The sequence below is a fragment of the Aphelocoma coerulescens genome, chromosome 5 (genome assembly GCF_041296385.1).
Source record: "Aphelocoma coerulescens isolate FSJ_1873_10779 chromosome 5, UR_Acoe_1.0, whole genome shotgun sequence".
In the NCBI taxonomy this organism is placed as follows: Eukaryota; Metazoa; Chordata; class Aves; order Passeriformes; family Corvidae; genus Aphelocoma; species Aphelocoma coerulescens.
In genome coordinates this window covers 3,750,752-3,769,915 of record NC_091019.1, presented here as the reverse complement: position 1 = coordinate 3,769,915, position 19,164 = coordinate 3,750,752, and the positions used below count along the sequence as shown (strand labels likewise).

The following is a 19,164-nucleotide window of genomic DNA, read 5'->3' as shown; positions in this document are numbered from 1 at the left end:
TGAATGTGTTAAGTAGGTTTTGCCATTCCTATCTCTTTTATAAACTCTATTAAATGGACCAAGTGTTGTGACTTAAGTAGGTTTAAGCCCACACAGTCAGCTCTGTTATTTACATTTTCCTTCTCCTGATCATCATCTCTAAATGCAGACTCCTAAACTTGAATGTTGGGTGAACTATGCCAGTATTACTCATGTTGCAAAGGGCAGAAAGACAAGAATGTAGCAAGAAAAACAATTTACTATAGGCTGTAAAAAAACATGCATGTTCAGCTAGGCTATGCTGTAGCTTATTAAAGGAAAAACTACTGTATTTTTTTTGCATCAAAAACATACACAGAAAAACCTCCAAAAGAAACCTCCCAGAAACCTCCCCAGTTCCATTGCTGAATTCAGGCCATTTGACACTCTTGGACCTTTTATGAACACTTAAATTCAAATGCTCTTTATTAAAGAATAAACAAGATCTATTAAATGTAAAACCTCAATCCACTTGGATTCAAGCACACCTGGAATTTCAAGTGATAGAAAACTCCAGAAGATAGAGGAGAAAAGAGAAGGTTGGAAGGTTTTAAAAGAGCCATAGAAATGACCCCTGCATATGGGCTTCATACTCTGAGATTCCTACAATGGGACAATGGCAATAAACCTATAAATGATGGCATTTTAATGAATTCCTGTTGGCATCATTTTATGAGAAATGTATCTCTTCAACAAACAAGATATTTTTACAATCCCACAGATATAATTGCTCATAGCAATTGCATTGGCATGGCCAGAGTAGATTCCCATGTGGCTTCTGACTGAGTTCCACACGATATTCCAACCAAGCGATCAGAAAGGGATTGCAAATTAGTCAATGGGATTGCACTGATAATGTGACCTTTGCCAGGCTTCTGATTTTGTTCTTTAATGGCCAAGCAGGACCAAATCTAGGAGGAAGGCAAAAGTTTTCCTTCTTTTGCTTCTTTAGTGTGATAAACATTTAAGAGTGAAACCAGAAACAGTTCCTTGCTGATCCTACAGCACCTGCAGAGTCCTACCTAGACCTGTCCTCCTTTCTGCCTGTGTGAAGAACAGGTATTAAAATGTCTCACATTTCAGGGAATTCACCAAGTATTCGCAGGCATCATTTTCCTGAGGGCTCTCACATGGAAGAAGGAATTACTGGCAGAAAGATCCCGTGTCCATGGCAAACTGGGACATGGCACATGGGCAGCATCTTTAATATGTGGGAGCCCTGCCTGGTGCCAGACCTTGACTACAGAAGGAAAAGAGGGTGAGAGGAGCCTCCTCCCCACCAGGAACTGGCCTCAGGTGTGGAAAAAGAGAAAGGCCTGGGAGTGCCTGTGCTGACAGGCACACAAAACAAGAACTGGCTAAGAGGGCAATCCCTCGGGACAGGAGAGAGCTCCAGGTACAGATCTCTACCACCACCAGGAATGTTGAACCAAAGGAGGAATTGTGACATGCAGGGGCCAAGCTCCAAGCTGGGACCTGACACATGGACTGCCCGGAGCAGGAATCCTCCTCTGGATCCGTGTGGGGAATGGAGGTCTAGAGCTCTGCTTGTAGCATGTGCATCACAGAATGGAAATTGCTACCCACTCACCCTTCCCTGCTGAGTAAATACATTTTAGGTTCTATGTTGCTGAGTGGTTTTGTTTCATCCATCCCACCTGGCAGCAGCCCCGTGACACTCGGCTCAATCCCCTCACCAGCCATATTCCATAGCTGCCTGGTCTCCCGTGACAGCCACCACGCTGCTGCTGGTGTGACTGGGATGTGATTTATAACACTAGCAGCAGCCTCCAAGGAGGGGAGGGGCAGATCCTTGCCCAAGGCCCACGAAGGCACCAGCAGGGCATTACGACAACACCCCTGAGGCAGCCTGAGGCAGTGACCTGGTGTCCTGAGTCACTGCTCTGGTGGCAAACATCTGCAACGGGCAATTGAGCTTTTTGATGTCTCATTTCTCCCCTTTATTAGATTGTATCGCTCCAGATTGTTCAAATAGTGGGTATTATTTTTGAGCAGCTTTCTTTCCTCCCTGAACCCCCACAGGCCACAGTTCTTTACATTTGGCTGTTTTAAATACGAAGAGCAGACTTTCAGCCAATGCATGCTGTTAAATTTCCAGAAGACACCATAAATTATTTACTCATAAGTAAACATTATTTCTTAAAAGGGTAATACATTTATTTTGTGGGTTTGACTCAATATTTCTGTAGCCATTTCAGTCACTCACTCTGACCATTTTGTTCCTTTTGGACAACACATCCGTCGGCCACATATTTTTTAGGTTTCTCTTTCCATGGAGATCCTTGGATTGCAAAGGATCAGAAAGGTTCTTCCTTTATGGATAACATTTTCCAGTATCAGTGAAAGAAGTTTCATCTGCCTTCACTCCTGCATGACAGAGCTCAACAGCACTGCAGTCAAACAACACAAAACCTCACGTTTGTGGAACGTTGTTTCTCTCCTCCCCAAACACCTTTCCAACCCCCTAAATTCAGCCCTCCCATGTTTTTAAATCCCTCTGTAAAGCTGTTCAGCGTGCCTTCAGGAATCTTTTTCTCCCATGTTTCTGCTGAAAGAGTATTTCATGCAAATCACAAGGCAAGGCTCCTTGAAAAAGTGTCTCCATGTTTTTCTCTAACACCATTTTGTTTATTTCTCATTGGTTTGAGGAATAATGATGCTACTGGCTTTTTTCTGAAATTTGTCCTCCTCCTATTGAATAAGAGAACTTAAAAAAAGACATAAAACTATAATAAGCCAGATTCTCTCAGGTTCTAACAACGTACCTGTGGTGAAGCAGGTTAATGAACTCCCAAATTGTGGTCCAATCGTTCTCGACCTTACTCAGGTGTTCTGGCTATCTGGCTATGACACATCAAATGATGCCATAATCCATGTGGGTTTAGGTTTCCAGTGCACTTGACTACCTGCTCCACAACCAAGGTGTCCTCAGGAAGGAAATACACTGGCTCTGCTCAGAAATGACATTCTGTTCTGTCTGTTCTTAGTCTCAGAGCAATTTGTTTTTCACTTGTATTTCAGAAACTGTCAAGTGCTTATAAAGAATAATTTCTCTGTCTGTGTGTGTTTTTAATGGAGGTAAACGGGGTCTCAAAAATTCAGTGTCTGCACATACATTGCAAAAAAAAAAAGAAAAAAGAAGCCAGTTTAGAGAACAATGTAGGCATGTGTTTTTAAACTACTGTTCGTGCAGTCTGGTCAGGGCTGTGTGACACAGTATACAGTGTTTTGTCATCCAAGGAATGTCTTTGATCAAGAGTTTATGCAAGAAGAAAAAAAAAGCCATGAAACCCTAATCCGTTCCCACAGTCCAGTAAACGTGAGCTGGACAAACAGTGGACAATAGCAGCAAAGCTTGCTGCTGGAACAATGGCTGCAACTAAAAAAATTAAAGGGTTGCTGACTCACAGTTCCTACTATCAAGAAAGATTCCACACAGTGTTGATTATTCCCCAGAATCCTGAAGATGCTGAAGGTTAAAAAGTGTTGAGATAAAGCAGAGAAACAGGGGGCTAAAAATCAGAAATGAAAGAATTAGTGACAAATGCTGATGTCGATTCTGTCTGATGCACAGTCAGGATGATGCAGGGACTGAATAATCGACCTCCTTTCTGCCAAACATTTTGCTAAAATTAACTCCATGATTTTATTAGGAACAAGTACCAGTTAAAATCTTTCAGACAAGAGGTCACTCTTTCAGATGTTGCCCAAACTAATTCTGCACAACTATACTAACAGCTTTCTGATTTTTCCATGACGAAAGGTTTATGCCATTTCTTATCCCTATTCAGAAATCCTCCCAAAACCAGATACATAGAATGCTGTACTAGTGCTCAGTTAGTTATGGTTATAAAATAGGATAAAGTAATTTAAAACACTGTGCAGCAAGCTGTTTTGGAATCAAGTGAAATAATCCCTGGGTTTTTTTCACCTTTCATATATTCCATGGATTTAGGAAATCTCTCATGTTCCAGATGAGCTTAGTGACCATGTCTCCTTCCACACAGTAGTGCATCATTTGGTAAGTGGTACTAAAGGATTCTAGGATGAAAAATGCTGAAATAAATAAATTACTACACTTAGGGAATAAACACTCCAGTGATTAAGGTAGGAGCATTCACAGTGTGATACCAACGAGATATTCAGGTTAGCTACAAATGAACTGTGCAAGCTTTCAAAATAGCACACAGAGTTTTATTACTATTTTTATTATCACCCCAGGCTAGGCTGGTCCTGCAATTCCAAACCCTGGGACACACTGAAGTGCTTCAGAAGTGCATTGCTCCAGTTGGCCTTTACACGTCAGTCCCAGACACCACAGCTTGCAACTGGAAACCTGCTGCAGAACTCCTCTCACACCTCCCAAATCCCCGTTTTCCCTGGTGATACATCCACTTCTGTGGGAATGTGTACTGTCACAGCTTTATCCATTAAAAAAACAACTCTGGCAGACTGTAAAATGAGAATCTTCATGGTTACTTGCCAAACTATGAAAGCTGAAGTTTTAGACTGCAATTAGATCAGAAGCCACGGTCGTAAGAAGTTGCAAAGGGCACTATTGAAAAGGCACTACCATTCACACTGAGTAGCACCAAGAGTAGAAAGAATTATAACAGTACCAGAAATATTAAGTTCTTACTCTAAAGTACTGTGGAATATTAGGTGCAGGCAGACTTTTGACAGATAGGTCTCCCTTTATTCCAATGCAGGAAGTTGTATTTCCAGCCAAAGTGTAAATAAGCATTCATAAACACAGGGCAGGCTCAAACTTTCTCTTGCATCTCTTCAAAAACCAAAACCTATGTAAACTTTGATTTACCAGAAAATTAAAACTCCTAGTTTCATCTCACCTGTAAATTATCACAACCCTTTTGTTTCAGAAAAAACACAACAGGATTCACATGAGCCAGAGTGCCTCTACAGGGTTGGTTTTGAAGCAAACAATTGCACACCCAGATTATTTTTTTTCTGATTTATTTCACCCATTTCTGTTGATTACAGGTCTTAATTCAAAGCTGGAATTGATCACCTTTGATACAGCTGACAGGAAACAGAAAGGAAGTTGCTTAATGAAGACAGAACAAGAATCGTGCCTGGGAACTTTACCAAATGGTATCCAAAGTTTACCTCTCTCTGCTGATGCCTCAAAATTCGCTGTTTCTTGTACTCATAACACACTGCAGAAAGGAAAATTACAAGTATTCTGGATTGCAATGACTTCAGCAGCCTAGAAGTAATGAGCTGTGTATCCACCTTTTAATAAAATTCCATATTCCACAGGCTCAGCTGAGAGATGAAGAGACAAAACAAGCTAGAACGCAGTCCAGGCAAGTCAGAAATTGGTAAGAGAAATGTTTCAAACATTCCTCCCTAACTACTGAGCTATAAGTAGGGGTGGTGAATGAATACACAGATATATTTTTAAGTCTTACTTCTGCAAGATTTAAAACTTCTTGGACAATCAGCATCAAGCAACAATCTCTATGTCCTGCTTTATTAATAACCAATATCATAATGTATAAGGTTGCATATTTTTTCATATCTTTGTGACCCAGCCTAAGACAAATGAATATTCTTGATGTAACCTGGGCTTTAACCTCCTTAGCTGTAAATCAGGCATAAAAACACCTCTACAGAATGCTGGGAATGTTCCACTGCCACAGCCCTGAACGTCACAGAAACCCCCACAACTCACTGCAGAAAATGAAAAAATTGGCACTGAAGAAGGCACACAACTGCATATCCAAAAGAATTTTGAACTGTACCTCATTTAATAAACCAAATCAGGCCCACACAAAGTGTGAAGATATTCAGAAAAATACAGATTCATGGAAGAAGAGACTCCATCAGTGTGCAAACACAAATGAAATTAAATTAAAGACCTAAGAGATAACCCTAAACTTGGTACATCCCAGCTGGAAATCCTGGTTGATACAATACTTATGGTTAAGTGTGTACATACACACATGTATTTATATAATAACTTATTATAATATTATTTTATTAAAAAGAAAACTAAAGCAATACAAGAAAATTAGCCACCAAACCAATTTTTCAAGTAACAGTCACCACTTGATTGCCAAAGACCCCTCCTCTCCTGAGCTGAACAAAAATACCTGTGTTTGACACAAGCTCTGGAGCAGCACCTTGGACTGTCGCTCACGTATCACACACCTCTATCACACCAATGCTCCACCTGGAGCTCTCACAACCCTGCCCTTGCTTTTACAGACATTTTTGCAAACGAGGGAACAAGTACAAATGAATCCTAGCTCAGTGTTACTTCATGTCAGAGAAGTTCTCCACATAATTGGAATTATCATGACTGTGGACGTTCTGTACTGTTTTAACAGCTTCACCACACAAATCTTTGCGAGCCCTTACAGTCCTACACATCCACTAGATGGCTCTGACACTGCCTGTGTGCATCAAACCTCACGTGTAAGACAATGAAACAAACAAAAAACCTCAAACCTGTCTTCAGGAGGCTGCACTGTGCCGTGCAGGCAGGGCCAGACACACACAGGGTACAGCTGACGAAAGAATTCTGCTGGAATTCCTTACAGAACTGGAATGCAGAGACATCCAGCAGCCCAAGCTAAGCCTGTTCCAGGTATTTCTCTTCAACTAACCCAGTGAAATACATGCAGCTGGCAGCATCCACTGATCTGGAATGAGACTGAAGAGGTCACTTTTCAAGGCTGGCAAATAAAAAGCTGGTCTGTGATAAGAGGTACCAATAAATACAGTCAATGAGAGGCACAGCTCTGCTGGCAGTCATGTTTATCTCACCCACCGTTTAAACTGGTAACTTTTGGGGGTTATTTTTTGTGGAGTTTGCTCCCTCCCCCCTCCTCAGTCTGCAAAACTATTGGAAAATCCAGGTGCAAATTCCATGTTCTGAGCAGGCACCTTCGTCCTTCTCCTTTGCATTCTGACCTCCTTTGTCATTCCATCCTCTGCTCACAAAAATGTTTCCTACTTCAAAGGCTGCAGGGAATTGATTTTATTTTCCTTCCCCTACAGCATCTACACATTGTGTAAAGTGAATGATCTGCATACACAGATTTTTAAGTAACAACCATCCTTAAAACAAGGAAACTGTGCAAACACTTGTTTTCCTTTTGAGGAATTATCAGTAAAAGACTAGCAAAGAATTAAAACAAGTATTTCTATTTAACAGATTTACACACTAGTGTGTGTAATATCCTAAACAAAACTTGGAGATAATAAATGTTAAATGACATTGCAAGTCCAGTGATTTTCCCCTTTAACATCTCTTCAGTATTTTGATTTTTTTTTTTTTTAATATAAAAGTAGATAAACATTTTTCCAGTTCTGTTCTTTTAATGCTTTTTTCCTTTGGTCATCCACGTTTATCTTCATCTGTTGCATTCAAAATGTCAGTGAAGATCTCTCAGTACCAATTCTAAAATCAGACTGAATATTTAGCATTGAACAAACCTAAAAAAGAATACACAGAAATATTTCAAAGGCTCTGTTGTCCAAGAAGAACGTTCAACAAAGCTCCCAACTGCTCCATTTCTCTTCTTTTGGTCCCACTTGTAATTCAAATTGTCAAAGATTATTTCCAATTTGCCTTTCAAATAATATTTTTTTCCTTTTTTTTTGCATTTGTTATTGGTTGGGGAATTTTCAGCTGTCAAGGATTTTCAGTTCATTTATTTCACTTCCAGTATTTTGTTATGATTGCAAAAGGGGAACAATAACTGCTCCACACAAATACTGTGTTTTGGTGTGGCTTTAGAACATAAATATCTTCAAAAATGAATTTGTGTGCTAAAATAACCACTTAATCCTACAAACCTGTTTAAATTTTCCTCTGATTTTTTCCAGATCTTCTTGCAGCTTATCGTAAGTGGGGTCTTCATATGGGAATTTCTGAATCATCCCTATTAATGAATCCAGAGCCCTCATCTTTTTGCTAGGAAAAAAAAAAAAAAGTCAAAACAAAACCCAATGATCCTCACACAGGAGTTTTTTCAATCCACTGATATGAAAATTATACTGATATGTAATAATCCAGAGCATAAAACCCAGCCCTCCATCCTTCTTTAATTCAACTTCTCCCATTTAGCTCATAGCCAGATGTGTTCCACACATATTTAAGAAATCCAAACTAGGGATTATTCCAAATTGGGAATGAAGCATAACTGACTAAGTTAAGGCTTCCCTTTCAACTTACCAGCCCAAAGCTAAGAAATATTCAAGAATCAACAAAAATACTGATTAGATGACAGGGGAAAATAAAGAAATGCAACCAAAAAGGCAATTCTGACAGAGAGATTAATTAAACAGGACAGAAAAAAAAAAAGATATGCAGAATTAAAGTTACAGCAAAATGACTTTTAGCCTTTTTAACCTCACCTGTTCTTTTCATCTGTGCACTTCTGGAGCAGGCAGTGCCACGTCAGTGCAAAGCCAAGGTAGCAGCCAATCTAAAAGTGAATTTAAAAGAGTGTCTGTCATGAGGGAAAGAAGAAACCCCAGACAACACACAGCATAGACAGACACACAAAAATGAAGCCCCACACTGTATCCCACTCTTCAGGTCACTAAACTCTGGATACACATACATGTTTCCAAGCTGGAAAGGCTGGCCAGTTAAGATGACCCAAGTCACCCTCTCACTGGAGGTCTATAATCCTGCCTCCCTTTCCCAGCATGAGGAGATCAGAGCACCTCTCTCCTGTGGTCTGTCCAGGACCATTTTGTACAAAAGCATCCAGCTTTGGAGGCTGCTTTTGGCATTCTTGTCCTGGAGCTATGACCAACTGGAGCCAGATGTATGGGACAAGTGGAGGTGCCTCCCCACCCCTCTCCAGCCCCTGAATTCCTAGGAATGGTTGTTGATCCAGGTGTGCCAGCAGATAGAACTGGCTCCGTGTGCTGAAGAGGAACAGTGCTACAAACCTTCACAGAATTAGAACTAACAAAGTGCACGAGGCACACACAGCTGCCTCTTTGTGTCTCCAGATTCCATGCCTTTCCCTGTGCTGAGCCACAGGAGATGGTGGGGGAGGGGCTTTTAGCCATAAATTTGGGGAAAAAAATTACCAAAGCTTCATACAGCACATAAGCTCAAAAAACACAAGCACATTTACTGAACTGTCCAGATCCAAACAGCAGCACCTTTGAAGGAGTTTTATGGCTCCTCCTGGACACAGTGAAGCACAGCAGGCCTCAGCCTGCCTGTGCACCAGGCTTGGCCTGGAAGTCTCTGTGTGCCTGTCATTTTCTAATGACAAGAAGATTCCAACCCTGAAGCATTCCCCCATTTACCTCTGAGCCAATCCTGGCTCCGTGGAGTGCTCCATACCTCCTTCCCTCAGCCATTCCAGCGTGGCTGCCCTCTGCATAGCCCTCCTGGTAGCCCTCCCCGTGGAACCTGGGAACACGGAATCACAGCTCTGTTACTCTCATGCTGAGCTCACGCTGCACACGAGCAGCTCCACGGAACAGAAACGGGCATCACCTCCAAAGCTCAGAAATACCACGTAAAACTTATTTAGATTCCAGAATCACAGGCTCTTTTGGTTGGGAAAGACCTCTGAGATCATCCAGTCCAACTTTTAAATGATCACCACCCTGTCAAGCAGACCAGAGCTCTGTGTGCTACAATTTCTTCCTTGGACACCTCCAGAAATGGTGACTCCACCAGCTCCCTGTGCAGCTCCTTGCAAGGCCTGGCAACCTTTCCCATGAAGAAATTCGTCCTTATGTCCAACTTAAACCTCCTCTGGTGCAGCTCAAGGCCACTTCCTTTTGTCCTGTCCCTTGTTACCTGGGAGAAAAGTCTGACCCCCACATCGGGGGCACCTGTCAGGGAGCTGTGGAGAGAGGGAAGGTCCTCCCCGAGCCTCCTTTTCTCCAGGCTGAGGCCCCCCATCTCCCTCAGCCGCTTCTCCTCAGACTTGTGCTCCAGAGCCTGCCCCAGCTCAGTTCCCTTGTCTGGACATGCTCCAGCACCTCAAAGTCTTTCTTGCAGTGAGGGACCCAAAACTGACCCCACGATTGGAGGTGGGGCCTCAGCGGTGCCCAAAAAAGGGGGACAGTCACTGCCCTGGTCCTGCTGGCCGCACTGTTGCTGACCCAGGCCAGGATGCCAATGTCCTTCTTGGCCACCTGGGCACACCTGGGCTCGTGTTCAGCAGCTCTTGGCCACCACCCCCAGGCCCTTTCCCTCTGGCATGCTTTCCAGGAACTCTCCCTCTATCCTGGAGGGAGTTGTAGTGACCCAAGGGCCGGACCGGGCACTCGGCCTTGCTGACCCTCACACCGCCGGTCTCGGCCCATCGATCCAGCCTGCCGGGCTCGGTCCCACTCTGTGCTGAGACCGATTCCCTTGGGAGCCTGCTCCAGCAGGATGGATGACATCCAGACTCGATGAAGATACCTGATTTCCCTGATATCCAGCCTAAATCTCCCCCGACTCAGCTTCAGCCCGTTTCGCGCTGGTCGCTCCCTCAGAACGCGCAGAGGCCAATTTTCCCCGCCTTCCTCAGGATCACCACCCTCACGCTCCCTTGGCAGCTCCCACTGGGAAGCGCAGGCCCAGGGGAGCCCTCTCGGGCGCCGGGGCCCGCTGCAGGCTCCCTCTGTCCCCTCACCTCTGCTCGGCCATCACGATCCCCTCGAACAGGTCGGCCATGGCGGCGCGGGGCACGCCGGGAACGGACGGCGCGCGGGAGGGGGCGCGGCGCGCGAGCGCAAGCCACGCCCCCCCGCGGGGTAAGCCACGCCCACGCGCTGTGGCGGCGTGCGGCCACCAGGGGGCGCCCGAGCGCCGCCACAGATCCCGGCCCGGGACGTCCACAGGGAGACGTCGGGGTCCCGAAAATCCCACCCGGTGTCCCGAAAATCCCACCCCGTGTCCCCAAAATCCCACCCCGTGCCTCAAAGCGTTGTCCAGACGCTCCCTGAGCTCTGCCAGCCTTGGTGCTGTGGCCAGTGCCCTGCGGAGCCCGTTCCAGTGCCCGACCACCCTCTGGGTGAGGGACCTTTTCCCGACATCCAGCCTCAACCTGCCCTGACACAGCTCCAGGCCATTCCCTCGGGTCCCGTCGCTGGGCATGGAATGATGGAGTTTGCACATCTCTCTCATACGATACTGGCGTCTGTGGCTTTTAAGAAGTGTATTTCTGGTGCGTATGCCCACGAGTTTTCCCTTTGAGGGTGGGCAGGCCCTGGCACAGCGTGCCCAGAGAAGCTGTGGCTGCCCCATCCCTGGGAGTGCCCAAGGCCAGGCTGGATGTGGCTTTGAACAACCCGGTCTGTTGGAAGGTGTCCCTGGCCCTGGAATGAGATGATCTTCACAGTCCCTTCCCACCCAAACCATTCTGTGATCCTAAAACATAAATATTTTTGGTGTAAATACCCACCCGAACTGTAGTGTGCCGTTGTAGGCTGCTCTGTTAAAACACTTACGAGTCTGTTCAAAGGAAACATTTATACTTTTTTACAAGCATGTATACTTGTATACATTATACTATTGCTTTCTGGATACTTAATGAAAATATGGCTCTGGGTACGTCACACTATTCTGCCAGCCTGGTGTTGGAACACGTGTGTTTTTGAGGGGAAAAGGGAAGTTTAATTTAATTTATCGCGTTGTTCTCCATTCATATGCAAAGTACACTGGCAGAGTAGAAAGAGTGGCCCTCAAATTTTCCACCAACAGGGTTTCAGTGATTTGAGCAGAGGTAAAGTGGACACTGACTCTTGAATTGATTTATAGGTTTTTACACTTCCTCCAAGTGGAAATGAAGACGCTCAGTATCTCCTTTCCTGCGGCCTCCCCACTCCTCTAGCAACTCGTATTTGCACATCACAGCCTCCAACTGAGACTTCACAAGGAGACATTTGACACCTGAGCTTTAAAAACCTTTTAGGGCTATAAAATGTGCTGTTGCAAATGAAAGCACTGCCATTGTCCTACTGCCTTTGAGGAGCTCTGATGGACAGGGGACAGGGGACGTGTGTGGTGAGGGGTGGTGGTGGTGTTTACATTCCCACAGAACCAAAGGCAGTGGTGTTTTTTGGAGGTTTTGCACACCCAGTTCCTGACCGAGTCAGGTGTCGCAGGGCAGGGGAAGCATTTCCCAGCAATCCTCCCACCTCCAGCCGAGATCTTGTCAGATTTTATAAGCAAAACAGCCAGGTTTGGTCAGAGCTGGGATGGGAAAACTCCAAGGAAAACTAAAGTGCTCCAGGAAGTGGTGTGGGTTAATTTAGCTCCTGGCATTCTTCCCTCTGTCTGAATAAATATTGAACCAACCTCTAACCATGCTGTTGCAGGAAAAATCATCGTGCTGCCCGTGGAAGATGATAATCCAAAGGTGTCAGCAAGTAGGGTCACGAGAGAGCTCCAGATGCTGTTCCCAAACGTAAGGTTGCCCATCTCTGCACCCTTGAGAAATATTCACACTGTTACACCCACTTAAAAAAATCCCTCACTGGTGCAGTTAAACTGTGTACTCTCCTAACTCCATTATTTGCCATGTTTCCTGTCAAATCTGTGCAACTTTTTAGCAGAAAAGTAAAAGTGGAAGTTTTTTTGACCGAACTTTAGAAGTTCATTAGTATTTTATTTTGTTTTCTGATTTGGGTTTTTAAGAAAAAAACCAGGTCTTGAAAGGCATTCAAAGAAAATACAGCAACTGATCAAAACTGGAAATGAAACCCCCTGAAATCTGAAAGATTTTGGAATAAAACAACCTGAAAATCAGAACTACCTCTCCCAGCACATAAGGAGTGGGAACCTTCCGGATGTGCGGCAGTGGCTCAGCACAAAAGAGAATGGGAAAACACCATGAGAGATGCTTGCCAGCCAAGAAATCTGCTGTTCCTGTGACTCACAGCATTTCCAAATGGAAACATTCAGGCTCTCTTCCTGCCAGAAACTGACATCTTTTTCAGGCAAAACTCACCACTTTTCTCTCTGGCAGCACTGGCTAGAATGGTTCCCATTTTTAAATGGGAGCAACCTTCTACCCACAGGATTTTTTTGTCAGGAAGATGCCCAGGGAAGTGGTTGAGTCACCCTCTCTGGAGGTATTTAAAAGATGTGTGGACATGGCACTTAGGGAGGGACAAAAGAGTCAAGCAGATTTCGGTGTTGAAGATGATTTTCTCTTTTATTGCAAATGTACACATTACACTACTGAGAATGCACAGAAATTTAAAAAGCTATTGTTGGCTAAAATTCCGTGATTACAAAACTCCACAAGATTTGTTACAACTAAAAAAAACCCACCTTCAGGAGTATATAAATAGAATTTTGAGCATAAATAACAGTAACAAAATAAACAGGTGTATGTATTCAATAAATTAATTATAAATATTGCATTGGCAATGAAGTGCTAGGTCAGAAGAACACCGGTATTTCCAGTAGAGTTTTTTTTTTTTTTTTTTGTACAGAAATCTCTATTATAAATGAACCTTTGGAAACAAGTAGAATCCCTGAAGTATCCTTTTTTTTTTTTTCCCCTTTGGCTTCACCTTGGTTATTCCTTCATTGAATCTTTTCAAAGGGAGAACAGAACTGAAGACATCAGGTGCCTTGGCCAGAGGTACTCACAATCCCTTCCTGCAAGGAGAATCCTGACCCAGTTCTGCAGCTTTTAACTCACTAAACCATCTCTCCACTGATTCCCATGGATGCTGAATCAAGCCTGGAAGTGACTTGAAAGAATTCCTGGTGGTTAAAGGTTAAACCCGAAAACCTATTTTGCAACTGATTTGACCTATACATCCGTTTTCAGTGGTTTTCTCCATTTGCTAATGACACATACATGCTTATATACAACAGAATCTTCATTTAAACACTCATTTGAGCTGCTCATTCCCTACCTGATGAACATCAATTCTAGCCCTGTGCACTCTTCCAACCACACACTGAATTCTCACTAATTCTGATGAGAACTCTCTGCTGCATGATTCTGATGCCACAGAGAACATAATTTAGTCTACAAAAGAAATCAACGATCAAGTTTCCCAAAGCACTCTTTAGAAATAAGGGAAGGGAGAAATTTTTCCCTTTCTTCCCTTATTTTCTAAGGGAAGAAAAAGCACAATATACAAGCAGGATTTGGTTTTTTCAGTAGTATGCTTTCAATAGAAAGTTTTCCCCAGAATGTTGTTAGCAGCCTTTTAAGAAGCAGCATTAACTCTAGTTACATCTGCTGGGATGTTTTCCTTCATCTAGTTTTGGTCCAAATGTTTTGGGTTTAAGGTCTCTGAAGAGGAAAAGGTTTTCTGCATTTGCTCATATGAGCAGATATAGGAGGTGAATATATGTGGAAGCTGGTGTAGAAAAATTATGTAGAAAAATTTTATCACCCCCTCTGGAGCAACTCTGATAAAGCTGCAAAACTTTTCATATTTAATCCTCCTTTTCCAAACAAAACTAAGGATAGGCAATTCTTTAGACTATAGAACAGCCTCTTGGCACTCATCTCTTACAGGTACAACAAGGGTGAGGCTGGCTCCATACTCAAATACACAAAAAAAGTTCCCAAATATCACTACATGAAAAGCTAAAAACCCTGCAGTACTCTGCAACACTCCTGTAAAAACACATGCATGAGCACAGTCACTTCTGGAAGCTGGGGCTCTTCACTGGGGACAGTTTGGAGGTGATGCCAAAGGGGTCCATGCTGTCCGTCTCCAGGGGCGAGGAGAACACCTCTGGCTCAAAGGCCTGGCTGTAATCACCGTATTCACCAAAGTCTGCTGACTCCACGGGCACGGTGTTGATCATGGGCAAGAAGTGAGACAGGGGGAGAAAATCTTTCCCTTTGAACTGCTGTCTTTGTTTGGCACTGCTCAAAGACACTGATATCCCGTGTTTTTTTGATTTATACACGTTGTAGCCATCCGGGCGAATCTCCTCCTCAAAGGAACAGTCTTCAGTGGAATACCTGAGCTGAACAGCAAGGAATAGCAAGAATTACAAATATACCCACCAGGCTGGCTGTATTCAACCCCAAAGCAAACCTTCGATGGGACAAGTCCTTCTCCCTCAGTGGGGGTGTCCTCCTGCCTTCTCCCAATCTCCTATTCTATTCTATATTCTGTATTCTGTATTCTATATTCTATATTCTATATTCTATATTCTGTATTCTGTATTCTATATTCTGTATTCTGTATTCTGTATTCTGTATTCTATATTCTGTATTCTGTATTCTGCATTCTATATTCTGTATTCTATATTCTCTTCCAGAGCCCCAGAAGTTCTTTCCAGGTCCACCACATTAAATAAGCTTTGAAGCCTGGGATGTGCTTCTCCACAGCCACCACACTTATCCTGTCCTGAGCACTGGGGAAGAAGAGTCTTAGATGCCAGTGCTGAATTAGATGAACTGTCCTTAATTGCTGACGGTACTTAATTGCAGTCATGAGTCCTAATCCAAGTATAGAACTGCTCTGTTTGAGATTTGCCTGTGCAAGGGCTTCAGGATCAGCTCTGTAGAAAGGCAATGTGGTCAATCAGTAAAACAATGCTAAAAGGTAATTTCTGCTTTTTTCCACTCAAAATTTACTGAAATTGCAAAAGACCCTTTTACAAAGTGTCATTTTCATGTTAACACGAGAACTGTCGAACTAATACCAGCACAAGTTAGGATTTTGTACAGAAGAATGTATTTTCTTAGGTGTGAATTTGTAGGATTACCTTTGCAATGGCCTGTACAGATATTATATATCTGTAATATATTATAAATACATATCTACAAATGATATATTATATTTGTATATTAGACTCATATCAGCAGGTCAGACCTCTCCAGATTGTTACACCAGCACTGCATTTCTTACAGCTCTGGTGCTATTTCAGTCTCAGCCACTGCAGGTGATTGAACCTGTGGTCAATAAAAGAGAATTGCTGATTATGTCTCAGTCTGCAGAGACAGAAATGTCCTTACAGGAATGTTCTGCCTGTTTGAACAGAGAGCATATTTAATACTTTCGGGCCTTTCTCAAACACCCTCAGTAACATGGAGTAAAATTAAGGGCATGCATTTGGTTGTCTTTTAAAGGCATGTTTTAAATTAATAAAGTAATTTTAAACAAGATATTTTCTCCCAATAAAATGGTGTACTATTTATGCTTACACACACACATTATATCTCAGAAAAATATGTGTATATGACAAAAAATTGAGGCTGGATTGTTAGCTGTCTTTATGAGTGCTCAGCCTCACTGAAAAGGATGATGAAATAAAAGAGGTTCTTGCTCAAGAAGTGCACACTACAAACAACAGATATTGATTGATATCAGTCAATCGATTGATACCCTGCATCTCAGCTATACCTTTCCCTCTTCACTTCATTGGGATGGTCTCTAGGGTGTTTTTTTAAACAAGTACCAATCAGACTTTTTAAGTATTCCCAGATCAGTTTTTTTCACAGGAGGAATCACAGCATGTCAGTATATTCAGCATTTCCCTTAAACTACTGACTACAGCACACAGCACCTTCAGAAACCAGCCCTAGTCATCATTTTTCCAGTGTCAGAACAGGCCATGTTGCCGGAGTACAGGTTCAGCCCCGAGACACCATGTTTGCCCTTTTGTTCTTCCACTCCTGAGCGCAGTGCTGATAAGGTAAAGATTTACCTGCAGAGCTGCCTGGCTGGGCTGTGAGCACAGACGTGAGAGCAGGTGTCCACAACATGGAGATGTGACAGCACGGCTACGTGCTGCTGTGTTTTCAGAAAAGAAACCCCCAACCTGCATCGGATACTCTACACCAACAAATGCAGTTTCAGTCAACGTGTATGCCTTCAAAATGCTGTTATAGGAAAGCCATTTTAAAATTCTGTGATTGCTAAAGCTCAGCTGGTAGCTCCAATGGGAGCAGAATCTGATTTGGATATACATTAAAATATTAAGCTAATAGCTGACCTACCATATCATCTGAACCTGTGCACCTCATCACAGCATTGAGTGATTTGAGCCCAGAAAAGCAAGGAAATTCAGAAAGAAAGGCTTAATTCTATATTATATCTGCATTCAGGAACATCAGTGTTGCTCTTATTAAAGACACTGAGAGTTTTGAGGATGGGCCAAGTCCATTCCTCACTGAAACCAGCAGAAATTTGGCTGGAGTAATCAAAAAAGGATCAAGCTGTATCTTTACTGTGGCATCATGAAAAGCCATTGCTCTGTGAAGCTCAGGCTTCTGTACAGGCTGAATCTGAACTGTACCTGTCAAATTCTAGAGTAAATAATGTATCCACATGCCTTAACTAGTGACTAGTTGCTGTACCTAGTGAAAAAGCATGACCTAACCAAGTGGCACCAGCGGGGCACTTAGCTCCCCAAGCTCTGAGAGTCCCGCAGGTGTCCTGTTATAGCAGCGCAGAAGTGGGGCAGTGGAGAAGCATCCTTTCCCCCTCAAAATCCTTTTTCTGTTTGCAACTTCCTAAGAGATGGCAACCCCATGTTCCTGGGAGTTGTATGCCTGGCAGCCAGCTGGCTGCAGCTCTTCTCCAAAGGAGCAATCCCTTTTTAAATGTTTTGTTGGGGTTTTTTTTCCAGAGTACCTGACCTGAACGGTGAGAAATTACTCACATTCTATGGCAGGGCTTAATCTATTTCTGCAGCAGTCTCCCTCTGATGAGAATTTTAAACCTAAATGCAATTTTGCCCTGGGCTGTACTTTGGGTATATTTTGGCAGGAGACACGCACAACATAATTTACTTTCTAAACGATGTTTCCTTTCTGCCTTCTAATAATCCCCCCAGTGACGGTGACAAGAACCGCAGGTCCTACGGGGAACAGGCGGGGGAGGGGGAGGAGGGAGGGTGGCGGACACCTGAAAGCTTTGTTACCCCATTATTAGCAGAACACGCCGGCTCTTCGGCCGCTGTTCCAGGGTGGAAATTCCCCCCGGGGAAAGCAGCGCGGGTGCTCACCTGCCCGTGCAGCCTCCCCGCCTCGTCCATGCACAGGTACCGGGAGCTCTGCACGCCCTTGATGGCCACGGTGCGCACGGCCACGGCGCGGATCTCCAGCAGACCTGCGGGCAGAGAGAGAGACAGAGGGGACAGCGCTGTCACCCCCGCGGCCCCGGCCCTGCCCCATCCCCGCTCCCCGCCGCCGCCACTCACTCTGCGGGCTCTGGCTGCCGGCCGCGTCCACCCGGCCGTCGGCGCCGATGCGCAGGAAGCAGCTGAAGAGCCCGTGCTTGCTGGCGGTGTAGAGGTGCCGCAGCCGGATGGGCTCTCCCCAGCCGTAGTTGAGGTGCGGGCCGGCGTCGGGCAGCGGCAGCGCGGAGGCGGCGGCGGCCACCAGACCGAGCAGCGCCAGCGCGGCGGGGCGCGGCCCCATCCCGGCGCGGCGCCTCGGGGCTGTAGCGCGGCCGCAGCCGCCCCCCGGCCTTTTATAGCTCGCCGTTATCAGCCCCATCGATCCGGCCGCATCCGATATAGAGCCCATTTCATAGCCGGATCGGTCACTCCCCCCGAAAATATTGAGCTGGTGACATCATTTCGCAGGGGACACCCTGAAGTCGCTTCCTCCGCATCCGCACCTCCGAGCTTTCCGCTCCGGCCGCGGTCCCGGAGCACTGCACGTCCCGCAGCCCCGATGTGGCGCCGGGACGGGGCCCAGGGGTGGGCGTGTGTGTACCCAGCCCACCCAGAGGCAGGAGGCTGCCCCGCTCCCCGCCGCGGCTCAGCCCCTGCCTTCGCCCTTGCCCGTCCTATATTTCATTTCCCCTTTCAGAAATCAAAGAGCTGCTGCCTGAACCTGGGCTCGCCTCTCCGGCGGGGCCGAGCGCTGGGGGAGCGGGACGGCCGCTCCCGGTTCCGGACAGCCGGCGAGGCACATGGCGCTGGTACAGCCCGGTCCGTCCCTGCAGAGCCCGGTCCGGCCAGGTACCGCGGCTCCGGGGGTCCCGGCGCGGCTCGGGGCTGGATCCCGCCCGGCCATCCCCGCCTGTGTCACTAGATGGAGCCTGGCCCCTGGGATGCGGCTGCCTCGCCTCGGAGGAGCCGCTGCCGGGGGGGCTCTCCAGCTCCTATTCGTCCCCACTTACAAAGAGACTGGAGGGGAAAAGCCCCTGTGTGCAGTAAAACTGCATCGCCTGATTTAAGCTTCA

The 19,164-nt window shown here is 45.1% G+C and overlaps 2 protein-coding genes across 3 annotated transcripts; both read right to left on the bottom strand.

Moving 5' to 3' along the window:
• Window positions 1-4,996: 4,996 nt before the first annotated feature.
• On the bottom strand, window positions 4,997-10,750 carry LTO1 (LTO1 maturation factor of ABCE1). 2 transcript variants are annotated; one of them, XM_069016415.1, is made up of 5 exons: window positions 10,671-10,750; window positions 9,343-9,448; window positions 8,428-8,498; window positions 7,867-7,984; window positions 4,997-7,503 (listed from the first exon to the last, which is right to left on the bottom strand). In XM_069016415.1, the coding sequence occupies exons 1-5, from the start codon at window positions 10,709-10,711 to the stop codon at window positions 7,435-7,437; spliced, it is 405 nt and encodes a 134-aa protein (XP_068872516.1). In that variant the 5' UTR covers window positions 10,712-10,750; the 3' UTR covers window positions 4,997-7,434. The 2 variants fall into 2 exon arrangements, with proteins under 2 accessions (XP_068872516.1, XP_068872514.1); XM_069016413.1 differs by having other exon boundaries at window positions 4,997-6,718.
• Window positions 10,751-14,653: 3,903 nt separating this feature from the next.
• FGF19 (fibroblast growth factor 19) lies at window positions 14,654-18,407 on the bottom strand. The gene is made up of 3 exons (XM_069018807.1): window positions 18,173-18,407; window positions 17,978-18,081; window positions 14,654-14,986 (listed from the first exon to the last, which is right to left on the bottom strand). Exons 1-3 carry the CDS (start codon window positions 18,390-18,392, stop codon window positions 14,654-14,656), a joined length of 657 nt encoding a protein of 218 aa, XP_068874908.1. The 5' UTR covers window positions 18,393-18,407.
• Between the last annotated feature and the right edge of the window lie 757 nt (window positions 18,408-19,164).